The sequence below is a fragment of the Canis lupus genome, chromosome 11 (genome assembly GCF_003254725.2).
Source record: "Canis lupus dingo isolate Sandy chromosome 11, ASM325472v2, whole genome shotgun sequence".
In the NCBI taxonomy this organism is placed as follows: domain Eukaryota; kingdom Metazoa; phylum Chordata; class Mammalia; order Carnivora; family Canidae; genus Canis; species Canis lupus.
Genome location: NC_064253.1, coordinates 56,727,611 through 56,746,826, shown reverse-complemented (window position 1 = coordinate 56,746,826; position 19,216 = coordinate 56,727,611). Strand labels below are relative to the sequence as shown.

Genomic DNA, 19,216 nt, shown 5'->3' with positions numbered 1-19,216 from the left:
CTTTCAATCACCTATTGCTATTTACACATCTCTCCTTGCTTCAGTTCCTCCCAGGTAATTAATAACTTTCTGACCTGTAATGTTTTACACATTCTCCATGTTTCCATGGTCACATACAAATACATGCATTTCTGGGGATGCCTGGGCCACTTAATTGGCTAAGTGTCTGATTCCTTTTTTTTTTTTCTTTTTTAAAGATTTTATTTATTTATTTATTCGTGAGAGACACAGAGAGAGAGAGAGAGAGAGAGAGGCAGAGACACAGGCAGAGGGAGAAGCAGGCTCCTGCATAGAATATGGAAGCCTGACATGGGACTCGATCCCAGGTCTCCACGATTACACCCTGGGCTGAAGGCGGTGCTAAACCGCTGAGCCACCCGGGCTGCCTGATTCTTGATCTCAGCTCAGGTTCTTTTCTTTTCTTTTTTTTTTTTAAGCTTTAATTCACTTTTATTTTTCTTGTATAAAACTATGTGGTAGCCACAGCTGGAGCCTGGGTCCTCTGCATGGAGACTCTGGTGTGGGTCTTTACAAGACGGTCAGTGAATTGCTGATAAGGAGACTTGGTGAACACAGAGATCAGGGGCGAGATAGCTGTAGGTTTTGGAGATCGCATCAAAAGTAGCCTTGGCAAAGTTCCCCAGGGTGGCAGTGCAGCCCCTGGCTGAAGTGTAGCAGTCATCAATATCAGCCATCATCAGTAGCTTCTTGGGCACAGGGGCTGAGACAATGCCAGTGCCTCTGGGGGCAGGGATGAGACACACCAGCACAGAACCACAGCGACCGGTCGGTCACCTTGCATGGGATAGTGTGGGGCTTGCCTATCTTGTTCCCCCAGTAGCCTCATTGCACGGGGACGATGGAAAGCTTGGCCAGGATGATGACTCCACGGATGGCAGTGGCTACCTCCTTGGAGCACTTGACACCCAGACCCATGCGTCCATTGTAATCTCCGATGGCAACAAATGCCTTGAACCTGGTCTGCTGGCCAGCACGGGGCTGCTTTTGCACGGGCATGATTTTCAAGACCTCGTCCTTGAGGGATGCCCCCAAGAAGAAGTCAATGATCTCAGGTTCCTTGATGGGCAGAGAAAAGAGATATATCTCCTCCAGGGACTTGATCTTCATGTCCTTGACTAGGCGGCCCAACTTGGTGACGGGGATCCACTCCTTGTTCTCCGCCTTGCCTCCATGAGCTCTGGGCCTCTGGGCCTCTAGGCCCTTCTGCAGCACCGGCGTCATCCGCCATTTGGTGTTCTCTCAGAGAAGGGCAGTTCAGGTTCTGATCTCAGGGTTGTGAGTTCAAGCCCTGCATTGGGCTCCCACTGGGTGTGGAGTCTACTTAAAAAAAAAAAAGATGCTCAATATCCCTAACACCCCCCCCCCCCCACAAAAAAACAAAACAAAACAAAACAAAATACATGCATTTTTGGTTTATTTTGTAACAGCGTGATTAGGATTATATATACTTTCATGCAGGTTCTTATTTTACTTGAAAATACATCAAGGAAAAATATCTTCAAACAAACTTAACTGAAATAGATGGAACTCAGTCCCTTTAATAGCTCCAAAACACAATTAGGGTATCACAATTTATTAAACTGTGCCTTTATTTATCCATATCCATTTTCTCTTTCTTTCTTTCTTTTTCTTCCTTTCTTTCTTTCTTTCTTCTTTCTTTCTTTCTTTCTTTCTTTCTTTCTTTCTTTCTTTCTTTCTTCTTTTTCTTGTCTTTCTTTTTAAGTAGGCTCCATAACCAATGTGGGGCTTAAACTCATGACCTCAAGATCAAAAGTCGTGCGTGTGCTCCACTGTCTGAGCCAGCCAGGTGCCCCATATATCCATTTTCTTCCCAATGTATTGGTACTCAAATATTGTTGAAATAAATAAATATATATATATATATTTTAAAGATTTTATTTATTTATTCATGAGAGAGAGAAAGAGAGAGAGAGAGAAAGAGGCAGAGTCACAGATAGAGGGAGAAGCAGGCTCCATGCAGGGAGCCTGATGTGGGACTCGATCCCAGGACTCCAGGATCATGTCCTGGGCTGAAGGCAGGCACTAAACTGCTGAGCCACCCAGGGATCCCCAAATAAATATATTTTGGACCGATGCTTTTATAGCTATGGGATAAGTTCTCAGGGGATGGGATCACTAGATTGAACGAAATACGAATTTATTTATTTTTAAGATTTATGTATTATCCATGAGAGATACAGAGGGAGAGGCAGAGACACAGGCAGAGAGAGAAGCAGTCTTCCTTCCCAGAGCCCTATGCAGGGACTCCATCAGGGACCCTGGGATCAAGTCCTGAGCCAAAGGCAGACTCTCAATCACTGAGCCACCCAGGCATCCCGAAAGAATATGAATTTAAAGAAAACTTTGTTTAGATATTTCCGGACTTATTTCCCAAATGGTGGCATTATTTTACATTTCCAGTAGCAAACATAGAAAATACACTTTTCCTTGTATCCTCACCAGCAGTAGGTGTTATATTGCTTTATAATTGTTGTGAATTTGGTAAGTCAGAAAACATACCTCATTGTTGTATTAATTTACATTTCCCTGACAATTGTGAGGTTGAGCAGGCTTGCAAAGTTTATTGATCATTTGGATTTTTGTACGTGTGAATTGCTATTCACAGCTTTAGGCCTTTTTTCTCATTGGATTGTTTTTGTCATTTTCTCAATAATTTGTAAAAACTCCTTGTATATTGCAGTTATCAATCACTTATCTTTCATATGTGTTACAAATCTTTCCCCTATGCTATTTTTTTTTGCCTTTTGTCTATGTTTATGGTATCATTTGCCATATCATATTACATTTTTCTAGTGTTGTGAACTCTGTCTACATTCTTCTTCAATGGCTTCTAGGTTTCCTATCTTTTCAAAGAAAGTCTCCTCAACCCCCATATTACACATTATAATTACTTAATTTTTTCTGATGCTTCCGTTATTTTATTTAGTTGCTTAAAACTTTTATAAAGTTGTAGTTCTGATTATTAAGCAATGCTCTCTTGCTTCAAACTCACCCCTTCTATCTTCTGAAAGAAGAACTTCTTGGAGTCTGCTTGCATCTTGATTTTCAAGTGAGGAATTAACTTCTTGACTTTAATGTGAGAAACTAATACTTTTTTATGTTTTACTGTTACTCCTAGCCAAATTAAATTCTTGCAAGTACATCTTTTGTAGAGTTTATACTGCTACTAACAATATGTGAGAGGGATGCTTCTCCAGTGTCACTAACTGGTACGTTGTCAAATTCTTGAATTTTGGTAACCGTAAAAAGTAAGAAAAATTATCATATTTTAATTTGCATTTCTCTTGTTGTGCGTCAGGCATAATATCTTTTATGTGAGGGTGACTTTTTAAAATTTATTTTATTTATTTATTTATTTATTTTTTACGTGAGGGTGATTTATATTTCTTTTTCTACAAACTGTATGGATATCAGTATTTCCTATCAAGCACTTCATATTTTTTTTTAAAGATTTTATTTATTTATTCAGGAGAGACACAGAGAAAGAGGCAGAGACACAGGTAGAGGGAGAATCAGGCTCCATGCAGGGAGCCCGATGTGGGACTCGATCCCAGGTCCCCAGGATCACACCCTGGCCTGAAGGCTGCGCTAAACCGCTAAGCCTAGCTGGCTGCCCTTTTTTTTGTTTCTAAGAATTCTTTGTATATTAAGAAAATTAATCCTTTACTTGTGATATGAGTTGCAAATATGTTTCCAAATTTGTTATTTGCCTTTACTTTTTATTTTCTCTCCCCCCCCCCTTTTTTTCCCTTTGATCATGTGGAAGATTTCAGAATGTTTTGGGGAAAGCCTGCAATCAAATTTTTAAAACTTTTCTCTCTGGTATTTAGATTTCAAGTCCTAATACAGGGTCAAAGTAATAAAATAAAATTTTGTTTTCTGAGATTTTTATAGATTTGTTTTTTTTTTTAAATTTACATCTTCAAATATAACATGTAAAGTATGAACCCAACTTTATCTTTTTCCAAATGGCTCCCTATTTGTGCAAATCATTTATCTTTATACTATTGATGGAAGATATTTACCTTACAATGTATTAAATTCTTGTTTTCATATTGGTCTATTTCTGGACTTTGTATTTTGTTCTGTTGGTTTGTCTGTTCATATGACAAAATCCACTTTTTAAATTATTGAGTTTTTTAGAATGTGCTTCTGTATTTAGTAGGGCTGATTCCTCCTCACTGCTTTTCTTTTTCAAAATTTTCTTGGCTATTCTTGTTTAGTTTTTTTCTTTCTTTTTTTTTTTTTTCTTGTTTAGTTTTTTTCATGTGCAAATTTTAATCAGCTTGTGTAGGTCTAGAGAAAAGCCCCAATCTGTTGACATATATATTGGGATCTCATTCAATTTACCAATACCTTCAGGGAAAATTGACATTTGTAGGATATTGACTATTCTAATCTGATTTCTTATTCAGTCCTAGGAATTTTATCTATCTTTAAAAAAGATTTACTTATTTGAGAGAGAGAGAGAAGAACAAGCAAGTGAGCAGGGGGAAGGGCAGAGGGAGAGCAGAGATGCAGACTTCCTGCTGAGCATAGAGCCTCATGTGGGGCTCAATGAGGAGCTCTGTGGGGGGCTTTGATCTAACAACCCTGAGGTTATGACCTGAGCCAAAATCGAAAGTAGGATGCTTAACTGACTGAGCCACCCAAGCCACCCCATCAATTTTATCTGTTTTGATTGCTGTTGTAAATGGGGCTTCTTTTTCCATTCTATTGTCTAACTAGTTTTTGTTTGTATAGGTGAAATCTATTGATTTCTGAATATTAGTTTTATATTGCTTTACTTTTTCTGAATTTTTATTGTTTGTAGTAGGTTTACAATTGATTTTTTTCAGATATACAATCATATCATCAAATGGAGATGATTTTACTTCCTCATTTCCAATTCTTATGTCTTGGACTGATATTTGTGGTATATTGATGGTTGTGCTCCTAGCTGGTGTTCTTCCTTCCTGTCTTTTTTCAAACCTGGGATCAGCAACCTTCCTGGCCATCTGTGTGTTACCCGCTATCTCAATAAATTCCTTTTAATTTAAAGTCAGAACGAGTTTCTTGTTACTTTCTTATCTAGGAAGCCTAACTAAAAGTTTTATTTTGCACAATGATAACATATCATTAATAGTAACATTTGTTGCCATTTATCGAGGGTTTAAAGTGTACCAGGCAGTAACCTAAGTAATTTGCATACATCATATCAATCAACTCCTGGAGAATGGGTTTTGAATTTTTGTCTGTGGTTATAGCAACAAATTTGAAGTCATCCTTTTAGGCTTTCTTCAGAGTCTCTGCTTTTCGTGTTAGCAGTAGCTTTGAAAAATAAGGTAAGAGTTAATTTAATGTTTATGTTTTTATTGTTTGCCTTTACATTATAAATCAAGCTTATTAAACTTTTTTATTTTTAGAAGTGTTACCCTATTTCCTAAGTAAATATTAACTAGGAAGCCTGGTTAAGAAAAAGAGAAGCTGTGGGGCACCTGGGTGGTTTAGTGGTTAAGCATCTGCCTTTGGCTCAGGTCATGATCCCCGGGAAGGGTCCTAAGATTGAGTCCCACATCAGGCTCCCCTCAGGGAGCTTGCTTCTCCCTCTACCTAGGTCTCTGCTTCTGTCTCTGTATCTCTCATGAATAAATAAATAAAATATTAAAAAGAGAGAAAGAAACAGAGAAGCTGCAAAGGTTATATAAATTGTGCAGGAGTAAGTTTCTTAATCTAGACTTCTGTGATGCTCCTGAGCATAGACAAAAAAGAGAGGTTGTTCCTATTAAATATAGATATTTCTGGACACAGATCTTGGTGTCGGTTAGGAGCTGAGTTGTGTCCCTCATAAAAGATGAGTTAGGACCCCTACCACCTCAGAAGGTGTCCTTATTTGGAAACAGGGTTTTTACAGAGGTAATCAAATAAAAAATGAGGTCATTTGGGTGGGCCCTAATCTGACTGGTGTCCTCATAGAAAGAGGAACTCTGGACACAGACACACACAGAGGGAAGACAATGTGAAGAGAGAGAATTTATCTACAACCCAAGGAACATCTAAGGCTACCGGAAGCTAGGAGAAGGCATGAAGGAAGCAGCATCTCCCTTAGAGCCCTCAGAAAGAACCAATCCTTTTTTTTTTTAATGATTTTATTTATTTATTTATGAGAGACAGAGAGAGAGAGACAGAGAGAGAGAGAGAAAGAGAGAGGCAGAGACACAGGCAGAGGGAGAAGCAGGCTCCATGCAGGGGAGCCTGACGTGGGACTCGATCCCAGGTCTCCAGGATCACACCCTGGACTGAAGGCAGCACCAAACCGCTGAGCCCCTCCGGGGCTGCCCAGAAAGAACCAATCCTGCCAAACCATGATCTCAGACTTCTAGTCTCCAGAATTAACAAATTTCTGTTGTTTAGCCACCAAGCTTGTGATACTTTGTTACAGAAGCCCCAAGAAACTAAAATACTGGAGTTTCTGTGGCTAACTGGACAGAGTTTTGAAAACGAAGTATGCCACGATTTTAGAATGCATGTTTTTTTGGCAAGGGTTAAAGACCTTGCTACATGACTGTCATTTATCAAAGGTCTATTCTGGCTCAGCTAAGCAGGTGACTCTTGTATTGAGTTCATAACTTAGAGTTGGAAAAAGCTTCCTTTTGTAAACATACTTTTCATGTCTTAAACCAGAGGTTGTAAACTAGTAAGTAACCTGCTTATAAGAATTTTGTTTAGCCCACACAGTGTTTTGTTTTTTGGATTTTATTTTTTTAAGATTTTATTTATGTATTTATTTAGAGAGCACATGTGCTTGAGCGGGGGAGGGGTAGATGGAGAAAATCACAAGCAGACACCCCACTGAGTGTGGAGCCCAATATAGGGCTTGACCTCACCACCCTGAGATGACTGGAGCCAAGATCAAGAGTTGGACACTTAACTGACTGAGTCACACGACACTTCTTTTATTTTTATTTTTTAAAGATTTTATGTATTTATTTGAGAAAGTGAACTAGGGAGAACACAAAAGGGGGGGGGCAGAGGGAGAAGCAGACTCCCTGCTGAGCTGTGAGCCTGACCCAGGGCTCCTTCCTGGGATTCCAGGATTATGACCTGAGCCAAAGACAGAGGCTTAACTCATGGAGCTACCCAGGCACCCCTCAGGCATCCCTTTTTTTCTTTTTTAATTTTTAAAAGATTTATTTATTTATTCATGATAGACACACACAGAGACAGAGAGAGAGAGAGAGGCAGAGACACTGACAGAGGGAGAAGCAGGCTCCATGTAAGGAGCCCGATCAGGACTCGATCCTGGGACTCCAGGATTGCGCCCTGGGCCAAAGGCAGGTGCTAAACTCCTGAGCCACCCAGGGATTCCCCCAGGCACCCCTTTTATAATTTATTTTTAAGTTACTTTTATACCCATTGTACTGCTTGGATTCATAACTTCAAGATCAAGAGTCTCAAGTTCTACTGACTGAACCAGCCAGGCACCCCAGTGTTTTAAAAATAGGAAAAAAAAATGTGCTTGTTCACCAAAATTTAAAGATCAGATTTCATGGTGCTTGAGTGGCTCAGTCTGTCAAACGTCTGCCTTGGGCTCATCATGATCCCAGGGTTCTGGGATTGAGCCTGGCATTCGTTTCCTGCTCAGTAGAGTGCCTGCTTCTCCCTCTTCCTGTCTTTTCAACTTATGTTCTTGGTTTCTCTCTCTCTCTCAAATAAAAAAATTATCTTAAAAAAATAAAGATCGGATTTCTTATTTTTTGTTTTCCTTTTTTCTTGAACATGATTCCTCATGGCATACTTCCTTTAGCCAGGCCAAGCACTTCTGTTACTTACATCACCACCAGTGCCACTTTGCCACAGACAAGAAGCAAGGGAGGTTGGCTGGAGAAGAGTGAAAAAAGGAGAGTTGTAGGAGTGTCCAGAAGTTCAGTGATATTTCAGAATACGGCAGATCTTGAGGCTATGATAAGGATTCTGGCTTTATTCCAAATGACATGGGGAGTTGAGGGGTTTTGAGCAAAAGCGTGACCTGACCTTAGATTTTAAATTAATCACATAGCTTTTCTGCTGATATTAGACCGTAGGGGGAAGACACTAGAGTGTAATAATGGAAACAGGAAACCCATTCAGAGATCTTCTATCGTGATCATGAGATGGCTTGGACCACGGTGATAGCGAGGGAGGTGGTGCTAAGTGGTGGAAGTCAGGTAACATTTGAAGTAATCTCCTGATGAGTTAGGTGTGAGATGCGGAAGAAAGAAGACCTTCTTTGGGTTTTTGGCTTGAGTAACCAGAAGGATGAAATTGCTATTTGAGATGAAGAAGCTGTAGCAGGAATACATTTCGGGGGTGGGGTGGGTGGGGTGGGGTGGGTGGGGGGTGTGATCAGGAGTTCCATTTTGGACAAGTGCACCCTGAGATGCAAATAGGATGTCAAAGGAAATGTTGAGTAAGCTGTTAGCTAGGAACCTGGAGTTTAGGGGACATGATGGGTGGCAATAAACCTTTCCTCTTCTGATCCAGTTTCACAACTTTTAACATCATGTAATACTGTAGGATGCTGGGGACTCCCAAATGTTGGTTTATGGTGGATTCAAGGCAGATTGTGTGTCGCCAGGGGAGGGGGAGGGGGGTATCTGGCTCTGCCTCATCTCTCATCCTAGAACAGGAATGGTCTCTGTCCCAGGGCTCGGGTCTCTGCTCATCAACGGAGGCTCATAGGGCTGTCAGCTTTTCTGTCTTATAAACTGATAAGCTGTAGAGACAAATCTGAATCATGGTCTCCCACCCATACCCGGGGGGGAGGGCGGGGGGGTGTCTTCCCTCCACCCTACCTGCCAGTCTTTGGCAAGGATTATTCTTTCCAACAAGCACTCTCCTTCCTTTCTCATCTCCTTTCTAGACATTCAGGTCCTCCCTGAACTTCCCCGGGGGAGCGGGGCCCACTTCATTTCAGCCGTTGCAATCTCAGGGCTGAGATTTTGAAACATCAGGGGGAAAAAAAAAACAAAAAACCCTCGACGAAGACTTTCAGGCTTCAGCGACTATAGGTGTACGTTGCCCTCGGCCCGGCAGTTGCGAAGCGCTCCATCCAGGTTAAAGTCCTCGGGAACTCCCGGGTTCCAGCGGCCCGAAACTTTTCCCGCCCCCCCCCCCCCCCCCCCGCTCCATTTCGGTTCAACTTCTGTTCTCTGAATGTGGCACCGGGTCCGGGGAGCCATGGAGCACGGAGGGGAGCAGAGGCACGCTCTCGCGCCGCGGGAACCCGGGCGACGCCTCCGGCCCCCGCCCCCGCCTCGCCGGCCCCGCAGGTCCGCGGCCGCGCTCCGTCCCGCGCCGGCCTCCGCGAGCGCAGGGGGCTTCCGGCGGGCCCCCTCCTCCCGGGGGCGGGGCCTGGCGCTCGCGCTCCCGCTCCCGCCTCCCCGGCTGCGCGCGGCTGCGGGCCGCGGTCACGTGAGCGCGGCGCGGCGGGGGAGGGGCCCTGGTTTCCGGGCGGCGGAAGGAGACGCGGCCGCGTGAGGACGAGGCGATTTGAAAACACGCTCGGGGAGCGAGGGGCTGAGGCCGGTGGCGCGCGCCGTCGCCCCGCGGGCTTCCGCTCGGACGCTCTGTCCTCCGCTCCGCGCCCCGGTCCCAGCCGGGCCCTCAGGTGAGCGGCCGCCGCCCGTCGGGCCGGGCCCTCCCGGGGCGCGGGACGGGCGCGCGGGGCCGTGGCTCCCCCGGTCCGCGCGGCCCAGGCGGGCCAGGCCGAGCCGTGGCCGGTCCGCGCGCCCCGGTGGGGGGGCGGGGGGCGGGGGGCGGAGCGGGGCCTGGGCGCGCGGCGGGGCAGGGCGGGGGCGGGGCGGGGCGGGGCGGGGCGGCCCGCGGGCGTGTGGAGCGCCTCGAGTGACTGGGCGGGTTCGCGCCGTTTCGCGGCGGAGGCACTTTTAGGCCGGGGAGCCTCGATTTGGGCCCCGCGGCCGCCGGGAGGGGAAGGGACGGGAGCGCTGGCGGCCCGGGGGGCTCTTCTTGCCGTGTGGGACGCCGGACGGCGGCGGGCGGCGGGGAGGAGCGGGCGTCCCCTCCCGGGCCCCCGCCGCGCTCCAGGTGTGCGGGCGGCGCGGGCGGCGGGGGCGGCGCGGGCGGCGGGGGCGGAGCGGCGTCGGGCGGCCCCTCGGGGGGGCGTCCACTTTCTGCGAAGTCCCGGGTCTCTCCCCCGGCCCCTTCTGTAGAGTCGGGAGGAACTCGGGAGAGGAAGGGGTTGACGGGGAAACCATCGAAAGGAAAACTGCAGTACACGCGTTATTACAGTTTCATTAATTTATTATTTATTTATTTTGCGAAGGAGGTTGGAAATCGGGGGTGGCAGACAAGCCTAGCTGGAATTCGATTCGGTCGGTGGACATTTTCAGGCCCGCGAGAATCTCCCCTTGTGTTGACAATCCAGGAGACCTGCAAATTGATTGGAATCTGTGAAATGTTCAGTTCTCAAACTTCAGGGGCTCCCCCCCCCCCCCCGCGTGGGAGGTGGCAGCGATGTGAAAGTTCAGCCCCTTAAGGCTGGAGTTGGTACCTCCTGTTCCATACCGGCTGCTGCAAAGTAGCTTTAGTCAAACCATTTGACTTGCCGTGCTATGAAAAAAATCTTATTTGTGTTTTATTGACTTGTTTTTAAGAGATTTTTAAGTCCTCGCTCGCTACACCCAGTGTCAACCTGAGATCCAGAGTTGGCGTGCTTTTTACAGGCTCCACAGGCTTGCCCAGCCGGGCAGCCCTAAAAAAAATAAATAAATAAATAAATCTTTATTTTGAAGTGAAAATGACAAATTGGTTAATAGAGCTTTAAAAGTTCCTAGTATAAAAATGTTCTCTGCGTATCATAAAATAATGGTCCCGGCTTCAAAAGTCGAGGAATGGCGATCAGCCCTCTTAGGCTTTCTTATTAGGGAAATTAGTGTGACGGACACAAAGTGATACAAAGTGATACAGCATAGACCTTGACAAGACTGTGTTGGACACAGGCCAGATATAGTGGCTAAAAATAACACGGAGGATTGGTGAGTTGGGTTGATTCATTTGATTTTTCTGTCTTGTACCATTTATTTTCATCTCTGGTACTAGCTAGTAATAAAATTGTAGGGAAAGCTCAAAAAGTGTGCTTGCTTAATGAAAGTTTTTTTTTTCCCCCCCCTCAAAGATTTATTTATTTATTCATGAGAGAGACAGAGAGAGAAAAGAGGCAGAGACACAGGCAAAGGGAAGAGCAGGCTCCATGCAGGGAGCCCGACGTGGGACTCGATCTGGGGTCTCCAGGATCACTCCCTGGACCGAAGGCAGGCTCTAAACCGCTGAGCCACCGGGGCTGCCCCCTCCCCCCTTTTTTTTAAATTAAAAGAGGCCATGCGAATTTTTTTTTTTTTAGATTTTTGCTTACCCATTTTTAAAAACTAGAATAACTAGAGGTGTGGGTGGGATGAAAACTTGAATAGGTATAAATGAAGTAAGATAAGCCATTTTGCCACTCAGGTTTCCAATCCTCACCTTAATTCCACTATATGTGACATAAAGCTGATTTTGCAGAGCTCTCTTTGGTGTATTAAGTCCCTCTTCAACTTCCTAATACAGGTCTGACAAATCTTTCTGAGCCACATCTTTAAGATGGGTTTAGTACCACTTTCCTTACGTGGTTTTGTGAGAATTGAATGCTAATATACATAATGCATGTGGTTTTGTGAGAATTGAATGCTAACGTACGTAATGCATTTAATACTATATGTGATTTGTACTGGTCCTGAGACTTTTAAGAAAATATACATGTTTGTGCTTTTAGCATACATGTTTAACAGTGCCAGGTATAAATGCTCAGAGTTTTACAAATAGGAACTCATTTGCTCCTCATTAATCCTACCTCGTAATAATTGTATGATGTAAGTTTTATTTAATTTTTTGGGTATGTATTATTATTCCTATTTTGTGGATGAAACTGAGGCACAGTTTTTTTTTTTTTAATTTTTATTTATTTATGATAGTCACACAGAGAGAGAGGCAGAGACACAGGCAGAGGGAGAAGCAGGCTCCACGCACCGGGAGCCCGTCGTGGGATTCGATCCCGGGTCTCTAGGATCGCGCCCTGGGCCAAAGGCAGGCACTAAACCGCTGCGCCTACCCGGGGATCCCTGAGGCACAGTTTTTAACTACAGCTAGAAAGTGGTATTCTGGATAAAGAACTAAATCAATCTGGCTCTAGAATCTGCTCTTAACCTATGTAGCCAAATCCTATCTATCTCAAGGGGCTCTAATGTATTAAAACCTTGAAATCGGGCAGCCTGGGTGGCTCAGGGCTTTAGTGCCACCTTCAGCCCTGGGCCTGATCCTGGAAACCCGGGATCGAGTCCCATGTTGGGCTCCCCGCCTGGAGCCTGCTTCTCCCTCTGCCTGTGTCTCTGCCTCTCTCTGTCTCTGTCTCTCTCTCTCTCTGTCTCTCATGAATAAATAAATAAAATCTTTAAAAAAATAAAATGAAACCTTGAAATTATGTAAATTTGTATGTAATGTTATAGATGATTAGCTTCTGGATTCCTGGAACTTGAGCTGCTTGGTCTGGCACAAGCTATTTTATTTCACAATAAATGTAAATCTTCATTTTACTCAAGGTTTTTTTGGGTCCTCATTTATTGTATTGTGTCTTTTTTTTTTTTTTTTAAGTACCTGGACACAGGGTAATTATGATAGACCAAGAAGAAGTTTTATTTATTTCAGAGGTACTTATCTATTCTAGTGGGTGTACAGAGGCAAGCAGAATTCAGTTTTTGCAGCATGCTGGAAAAGGTTTCAAGAAGAGTTGGGCTAGTTCCTGGTATAGGAGGCTATTTTTTAGATAGATGTTAGCTTGTGGGAAGATAAAGCTGGAGAGGAAGTTAGGAAGGACGTGATATGTCAAGCTATGGAGTTTTTACTGTAAGTGAGTAAAGAAACAGCTGAAAACTCATGAGTCTTGGTCAGATCTGTGTTTAGAAAGAACCCTCTCATGACTCCAGCAAATGGGCTAGGGAGTAGATACTAGAAATAAGGCAGGCATACTGATGGGGGAAACTACTAAACAATCTAGGTAGAAATAAAGGATTTAAGAAGTGGCCTGGGAATGAGTAGGAGGATCAGATCAAAGATTTTGTGTGTAAGTGGGAAGATTTAGATGTTAATTGAAAAAATATGTAGACGGGAAAGTGCAAGATGGCATGTTTATGCCCAAGTTATTTATTACAACAATGGCCTAGTTGGTCTTTGCTCCTTTTCTCTCTGTTGCACTTTATTTTCTTTTATACTGTTTTTTATCCTGCTTTTGAGTACCATTTTTTTAAACTTTATTCATGAGAGAGACAGAGAGGGAGGCAGAGATACAAGCGGAGGGAGAAGCAGGCTCCAGCAGAGATCCTGATGCAGGACTTGATCCTGGAATCCTGGGATCACAACCTGAGCCAAAGGCAGATGTTCCACCACTGAGCCACCCAGGTGCCCTGGATACCGTTTTCTGTTTATATCTAGTCTGAACCTAAGCCTGGTGTCCAAAATGCTGATACCACATTTTTGCCTATACTAGGCTTTTTCTCTACTGATCTATTGTTTTCCTTGCTCATGAAATGTTCATTAACTCTCCTTGCTGCATATTTCTGTATCTTATATTTCTTTCAAGCATCAGCTTAGGTTCATGAAACTTTTTCTATTATAGGCTGCATTTAAAAACTTTGTTTTGTTAGTAGAGGTTCCTTAGGGACTTTTAGGGGCCAGGAGCAGATACATCTCTAGTAATCTGTGTGTTGCCCACTCATTCCCCCAAAACTCTGGGTGAGGGGTTATTTCAAAAGATTTTCATTTAGTACAATTACTTGACAAAGGTTCCATGGCTAAAAACCCTTGACAAACCTGTGGCTGGATTGTTACCTTATTGTTGATGACCCCTGTTTACATTATTGACTAAGATATACTTCTTGGTAAAGCTATTTTCCATTTAGTACTTTGATCCTTTCCGCATAGGTCTTAATTTTTGATTATCTTTGAAATGTATTTTAGAGTAATGTAAATGTTAGAAAACACCTTTATTATTTTAGAATTTATCTTTTTTTGCCCATTGTTTTAAAATTCTTTTCACTGTAGCACTCAAGAATGACCAAAAAAAGAAAACGCCAAGATGATTTTCAAAAAGTAAAACTAAAAGTTGGTAAAAAGAAACCCAAATTAGAAAATGCTACTGTTACAAACTTTAAAACAAAGACTATATATCTCCCTGAGCAGCTCAAAGAAGATGGAACTCTTCCAACAAACAACAGAAAACTTAACATAAAGGTAAATGGTAACTATTGTTTTGATAAATAACATTTTCTTTGAAATCACCTTTTTTTGTGAAAAGTTGTTTTAATTCTCAGGGTTTACTGATGGCTGAAGTTTGGAGTTTATTAACCAAATCTGAGTTGCCAATGTAGCTTTCCTACCTCCTCTAGAAAGACTTGCTCAACTAAACCCACAGTCATTTTTCTATTGTGTACCTGTTTGATGATTTGATACATGATCTAGAGATAATTCTTGTGTTTATCTTGTTGATGTATCAAGTTTTTGGTATGATAACTTTTTAGCTGTTTTTATAGTTTATGAAGGTAATTGTCTTATTTTTTAGCCTTACATAGCACATAATATATAGGTTTGTAGTAAATGTGTGAAGTTTTAGCAATGATTTTGCCTACAATTTTGACAACTTCATTGAAATGTAACTTTTGCATTATAAAATTCCAGGGGCACCTGGGTGACTCATTGGTTAAGTGTCTGACTCTTGGACTCAGCTCAGGTCTTGATCTGGGGGTTGTGAGTTCAAGCCCTGTGTTGGGCTCCATGCCCAGCGTGGAGCCTACTTAAAGTGTACCATTCTGTAGTTTTTAAATGTATTTGCAGAGTTATGCTATTATCACCATAATCTAATTTTAGGACATAATTATCATGCCAGAAAGAAAACCTATGCCTATTAGAAGTCACTGCCCATTCTTTTCCCTTTGCTCTACACAGCCACTAACCTACCTTTTATCTGTATAGATTTGCTTATTCTGGTCATTTAATATAAATGCAACAATATGATACATGGTCTTTTTTTTTTTAATTTTTATTTATTTACGATAGTCACAGAGAGAGAGAGGCAGAGACATAGGCAGAGGGAGAAGCAGGCTCCATGCACCGGGAGCCCGATGTGGGATTCGATCCCGGGTCTCCAGGATCGTGCCCTGGGCCAAAGGCAGGCGCTAAACCGCTGCGCCACCCAGGGATCCCCATGGTCTTTTTTTTTTTTTTTTTGATACATGGTCTTTTGTTACTGGTCTTTTACTTAGCATGTTTTGAGGTTCATCCATGTTATAAAGTATCTCTGAGAACAGTACTCCATTCCTTTGTATTGTTGAATAGTATTACAGTGCATGGTTATGCCACATTTTATCACATATCCGTTGATAGTCATTTGGTTGTTGCCACTTTTTTTTTAGGTTTTTGTTTTTATTTTTTTAATTTAAATTTTGTTAACATATAGTGCAACATTGGTTTCTGGAGTAGAATTCAGTGATTCATTATTTACATACAACACCTAGTGCTGCTCATCACAACAAGCCCTCTCTTTAATACCCATCACCCATCTAGCCCATCCTTCACCGAGTTTCACTCTTAGGTGTAATGCTATTATGAACATTTGTGAACAAGTTTTTGTGAGGATAAACTTTTTCTAGTTTTGCTTTTAAGCCCTGAAGGTTAAATAATATTGAAAAGGTATTTGAAGTTATATTTTTTCACAGATTATATAAATTATTCCACAAATAAAATTGTCAAATGTTATACTCAGGATGCACATACACCCTGAAAGACCACTTAAAATAGGCAGACTGTGCCTGTTTAGTAGTGTATAAATGCACCTATCAAATGTTTGATTTTTTTTTTTTTTTAAGATTTTATTTATTAGACAGAGAGAGACAGAGACAGGCAGAGGGAGGAGCAGGCGCCATGCCGGGAGCATGACGTGGGACTCCATCCTGGGTCTCCAGGATCACTCCCTGGGCTGAAGGCGGCGCTAAACCGCTAAGCCACCGGCTGCCTGATTTTTCTTTTATTCTTTTTTTTTTTAAGATTTTATTTATTTATTCATGAGAGACAGGCAGAGACATAGGCAGAGGGAGGGGCAGGGCTCCCTGTGGGGAGCCCTATGTGGGACTCAATCCCAGGACCCTGGAATCATGACCTGAGCTGAAGGCAGATGTTCAACCACTGAGCCACCCAGGCGCCTGTATAGTAGGCCTTTAAATAGTGATGATAATTTCTGTCACTTTAAATGATAGCATGCCTAAGTCTTCATACAGGTTAATTTCAAAAAGAGAAAATTCTAACTGAAAATTATGTAATGTTTTTATTGAGCTAAATCTGTCTTAAGGATAAAATAATGTTTCTGTTCTTAGTAAAAGCTTGGTAACATTTAGAAAAGTACTTATTGAAGCAGTTTCCCCAAAGATTGTCAGTTTATGGTTTTAGTTAGCATGTTTATTTGAAAATGTTAGAATGTGCACATATACTTAAATCCTGTATTTTTATTTTTAGGATTTGCTGTCACAGATGCATCACTACAATGCTGGGGTTAAACAAAGTGCTCTTCTTGGACTTAAAGACCTTTTGTCTCAGTACCCATTTATAATTGATGCACACCTTTCAAACATATTAAGTGAAGTGACTGCTGTGTTTACAGATAAAGATGCTAATGTACGATTAGCAGCAGTTCAACTTCTTCAATTCCTGGCCCCCAAAATACGAGCTGAACAAATTTCTCCATTTTTTCCTTTGGTAAGTGCCCATCTCTCTAGTGCCATGACTCACATTACTGAAGGAATTCAGGAGGACTCTTTAAAAGTTTTGGACATTCTGCTGGAACAGTACCCAGCCTTAATTACTGGCCGTAGCAGTATATTGCTTAAGAATTTTGTAGAACTTATTTCTCATCAGCAGCTGTCTAAAGGACTAATAAATAGAGACAGATCCCAGTCCTGGATACTTTCTGTAAATCCTAATCGGAGACTCACTTCTCAGCAATGGAGGCTGAAAGTCTTAGTGAGACTCAGTAAATTCCTTCAGGCCTTGGCAGATGGATCCAGTAGGTTGAGAGAAAGTGAAGGACTTCAGGAACAAAAAGAAAATCCCCATGCCACTAGCAACTCCATTTTTATCAACTGGAAGGAACATGCCAACGACCAGCAGCACATCCAGGTTTATGAAAATGGGGGTTCACAGCCAAATGTCAGTTCACAGTTCAGGCTACGGTAAGAAGGATTTCAGTTATGTCCACACTCAGTTTTCCTGTATTGAATTTTAACTGCTGACCATTGATGGCTAATGGTGGGAAGATATGCAGTTGTCTTTTATAGTTTTCATATAGTTACTCATGATTTGATTTTTATTTACTGATGGGAGGAGTCATTTGAAAGTATTAATTTATTCATTTCTAGCAAAGCCTAATGAGAAGTAAAACTTGATAGTCTCGGCTTTGTCATTTAGAATTTTATTTTCTTACTGGTCTTAATCAATGTAATTATCAATTCAGGGAACTTCATTTTTACTGGTACTTTTCACTTAATATTTAAATTAAACAAGGAATAATATTTTTTGCTCATTAATTTTTTTTTTATTCTTACCCTTCCTTATTAGGTACCTGGTTGGAGGACTAGGCAGTGTGGATGAAGGCCTCTCATCTACTGAAAACTTGAAAGGATTTATTGAGATAATAATTCCATTGCTGATTGAATGCTGGATTGAAGCTGTGCCTCCACAACTAGCTGCTTCTATTGGAAATGGTATAGAGCGAGAACCTCTGCAGGTCATGCAGCAAGTTCTTAATATTATTTCCCTTCTGTGGAAACTCTCTAAACAACATGATGAAACTCATAAATTGGTGAGAACTTAATGGGTTCTTTATATTCTCAGTAATGTCTTTTATCATAAATGGGCAGATTAGAAATCAGCATTGGTTATGCATTTTCTAAAACATTCCATAGTCTAACTATAAACTTGTTTCTTGCTTTTGCCCCAAACTGCAAATTAAAATAGTTTGTGCGATTCTCTGAATAGTTTTAACTTATGTGAAATGTATACGTTTTTTTGAAAAAGATTTTATTTATTTAGAGAGTGTCTGAGTTGGGGGGGGGGACGGAGGGAGGGGCAGAGGAAGAGAGAGAATCAGCGCTGATCCTGAATGTGGGGCTTTGTGGGGCTTAGTGCAGGGCTCATTCCAACAACCCTGAGTTTATAACCTGAGCTGAAATCAAGAGTTGCTTAACCAACTGAGCCACCCAAGTGCTCTGTGAAATGCATAACTTAATGAGCTTTTTTTTTTAATGACCTTAGTTTCATTTGCTTTTATTAGATATAATTCACAGTAGTGTTACAATGTATTGTTTATGGCAGGTTGATTGTGTAGGAACATTCTACTTTCTGGAGGTCTTTTGTGAGATTAAAAATGTTGCTTTTTTAAGTACTTTCTTCCAGTGTGTGCCACATTGCCAAATTTAGCAGAAATGGACCACAGCAAAGATCTCATAACCAATCCTGAGTTGTTTTTAAACTACTGTGATTGATTGATTTTTTTTTTTAATATTTTACTTATTCATGAGAGACAGAGAGAGAGGGAGAGGCAGAGACACAGGCAGAGGGAGAAGCAGGCTCCATGCAGGGAGCCTGATGTGGGACTCGATCTCGGGACTCTAGGATCATGCCCTGGGCCAAAGGCAGGCGCTAAACTGCTGAGCCACTCAGGGATCCCTAAACTACTGTGATTTATTTTTTTCTTTTCTTTTCTTTTCTTTTCTTTTCTTTTCTTTTCTTTTCTTTTCTTTTCTTTTCATTTCATTTCATTTCATTTTATTTTATTTTATTTTATATTTATTTTATTTAGTAATTTAATTTATTTTATTTTTTAAATTTTACTTATTTATTTTGTTTTGTTTTATTTTATGATTATTTATTTATTTATTCATGAGAGACAGAGAGGCAGAGACACAGGCAGAGAGAGAAGCAGGTTCCATGTAGGGAGCCCAATGCGGGACTTGATCCTGGGACTCTAGGTTCACAGCCTGGGCCAAAGACTGGCACCAAACCACTGAGCCACCCAGGGATCCCCCAAACTACTGTGATTTAAAGCAGAAGCTACATAGAG

At 42.0% G+C, this 19,216-nt stretch overlaps 1 protein-coding gene and 1 pseudogene across 4 annotated transcripts in view; one reads left to right on the top strand and one right to left on the bottom strand.

Moving 5' to 3' along the window:
• Positions 1 to 424: 424 nt before the first annotated feature.
• Positions 425 to 1,263, bottom strand: LOC112650333 (40S ribosomal protein S2-like; annotated as a pseudogene).
• Positions 1,264 to 9,483: 8,220 nt separating this feature from the next.
• The window catches only part of TEX10 (testis expressed 10), a 64,105-nt gene continuing 54,372 nt past the window's right edge, over positions 9,484 to 19,216 (top strand). Inside the window, exons 1-4 of one of the 4 annotated variants that reach the window (XM_025433066.3) lie at positions 9,484 to 9,670; positions 14,152 to 14,340; positions 16,615 to 17,327; positions 17,713 to 17,956. In XM_025433066.3, the coding sequence (XP_025288851.2) occupies positions 14,161 to 14,340; positions 16,615 to 17,327; positions 17,713 to 17,956 (1,137 nt within the window). In that variant the 5' untranslated portion in view covers positions 9,484 to 9,670; positions 14,152 to 14,160. Of the gene's footprint in view, positions 9,671 to 9,959; positions 10,108 to 10,821; positions 11,058 to 14,151; positions 14,341 to 16,614; positions 17,328 to 17,712; positions 17,957 to 19,216 lie in introns of those variants that run through there. The other 3 variants (XM_049116311.1, XM_049116310.1, XM_035697278.2) reach the window with 3 other exon arrangements.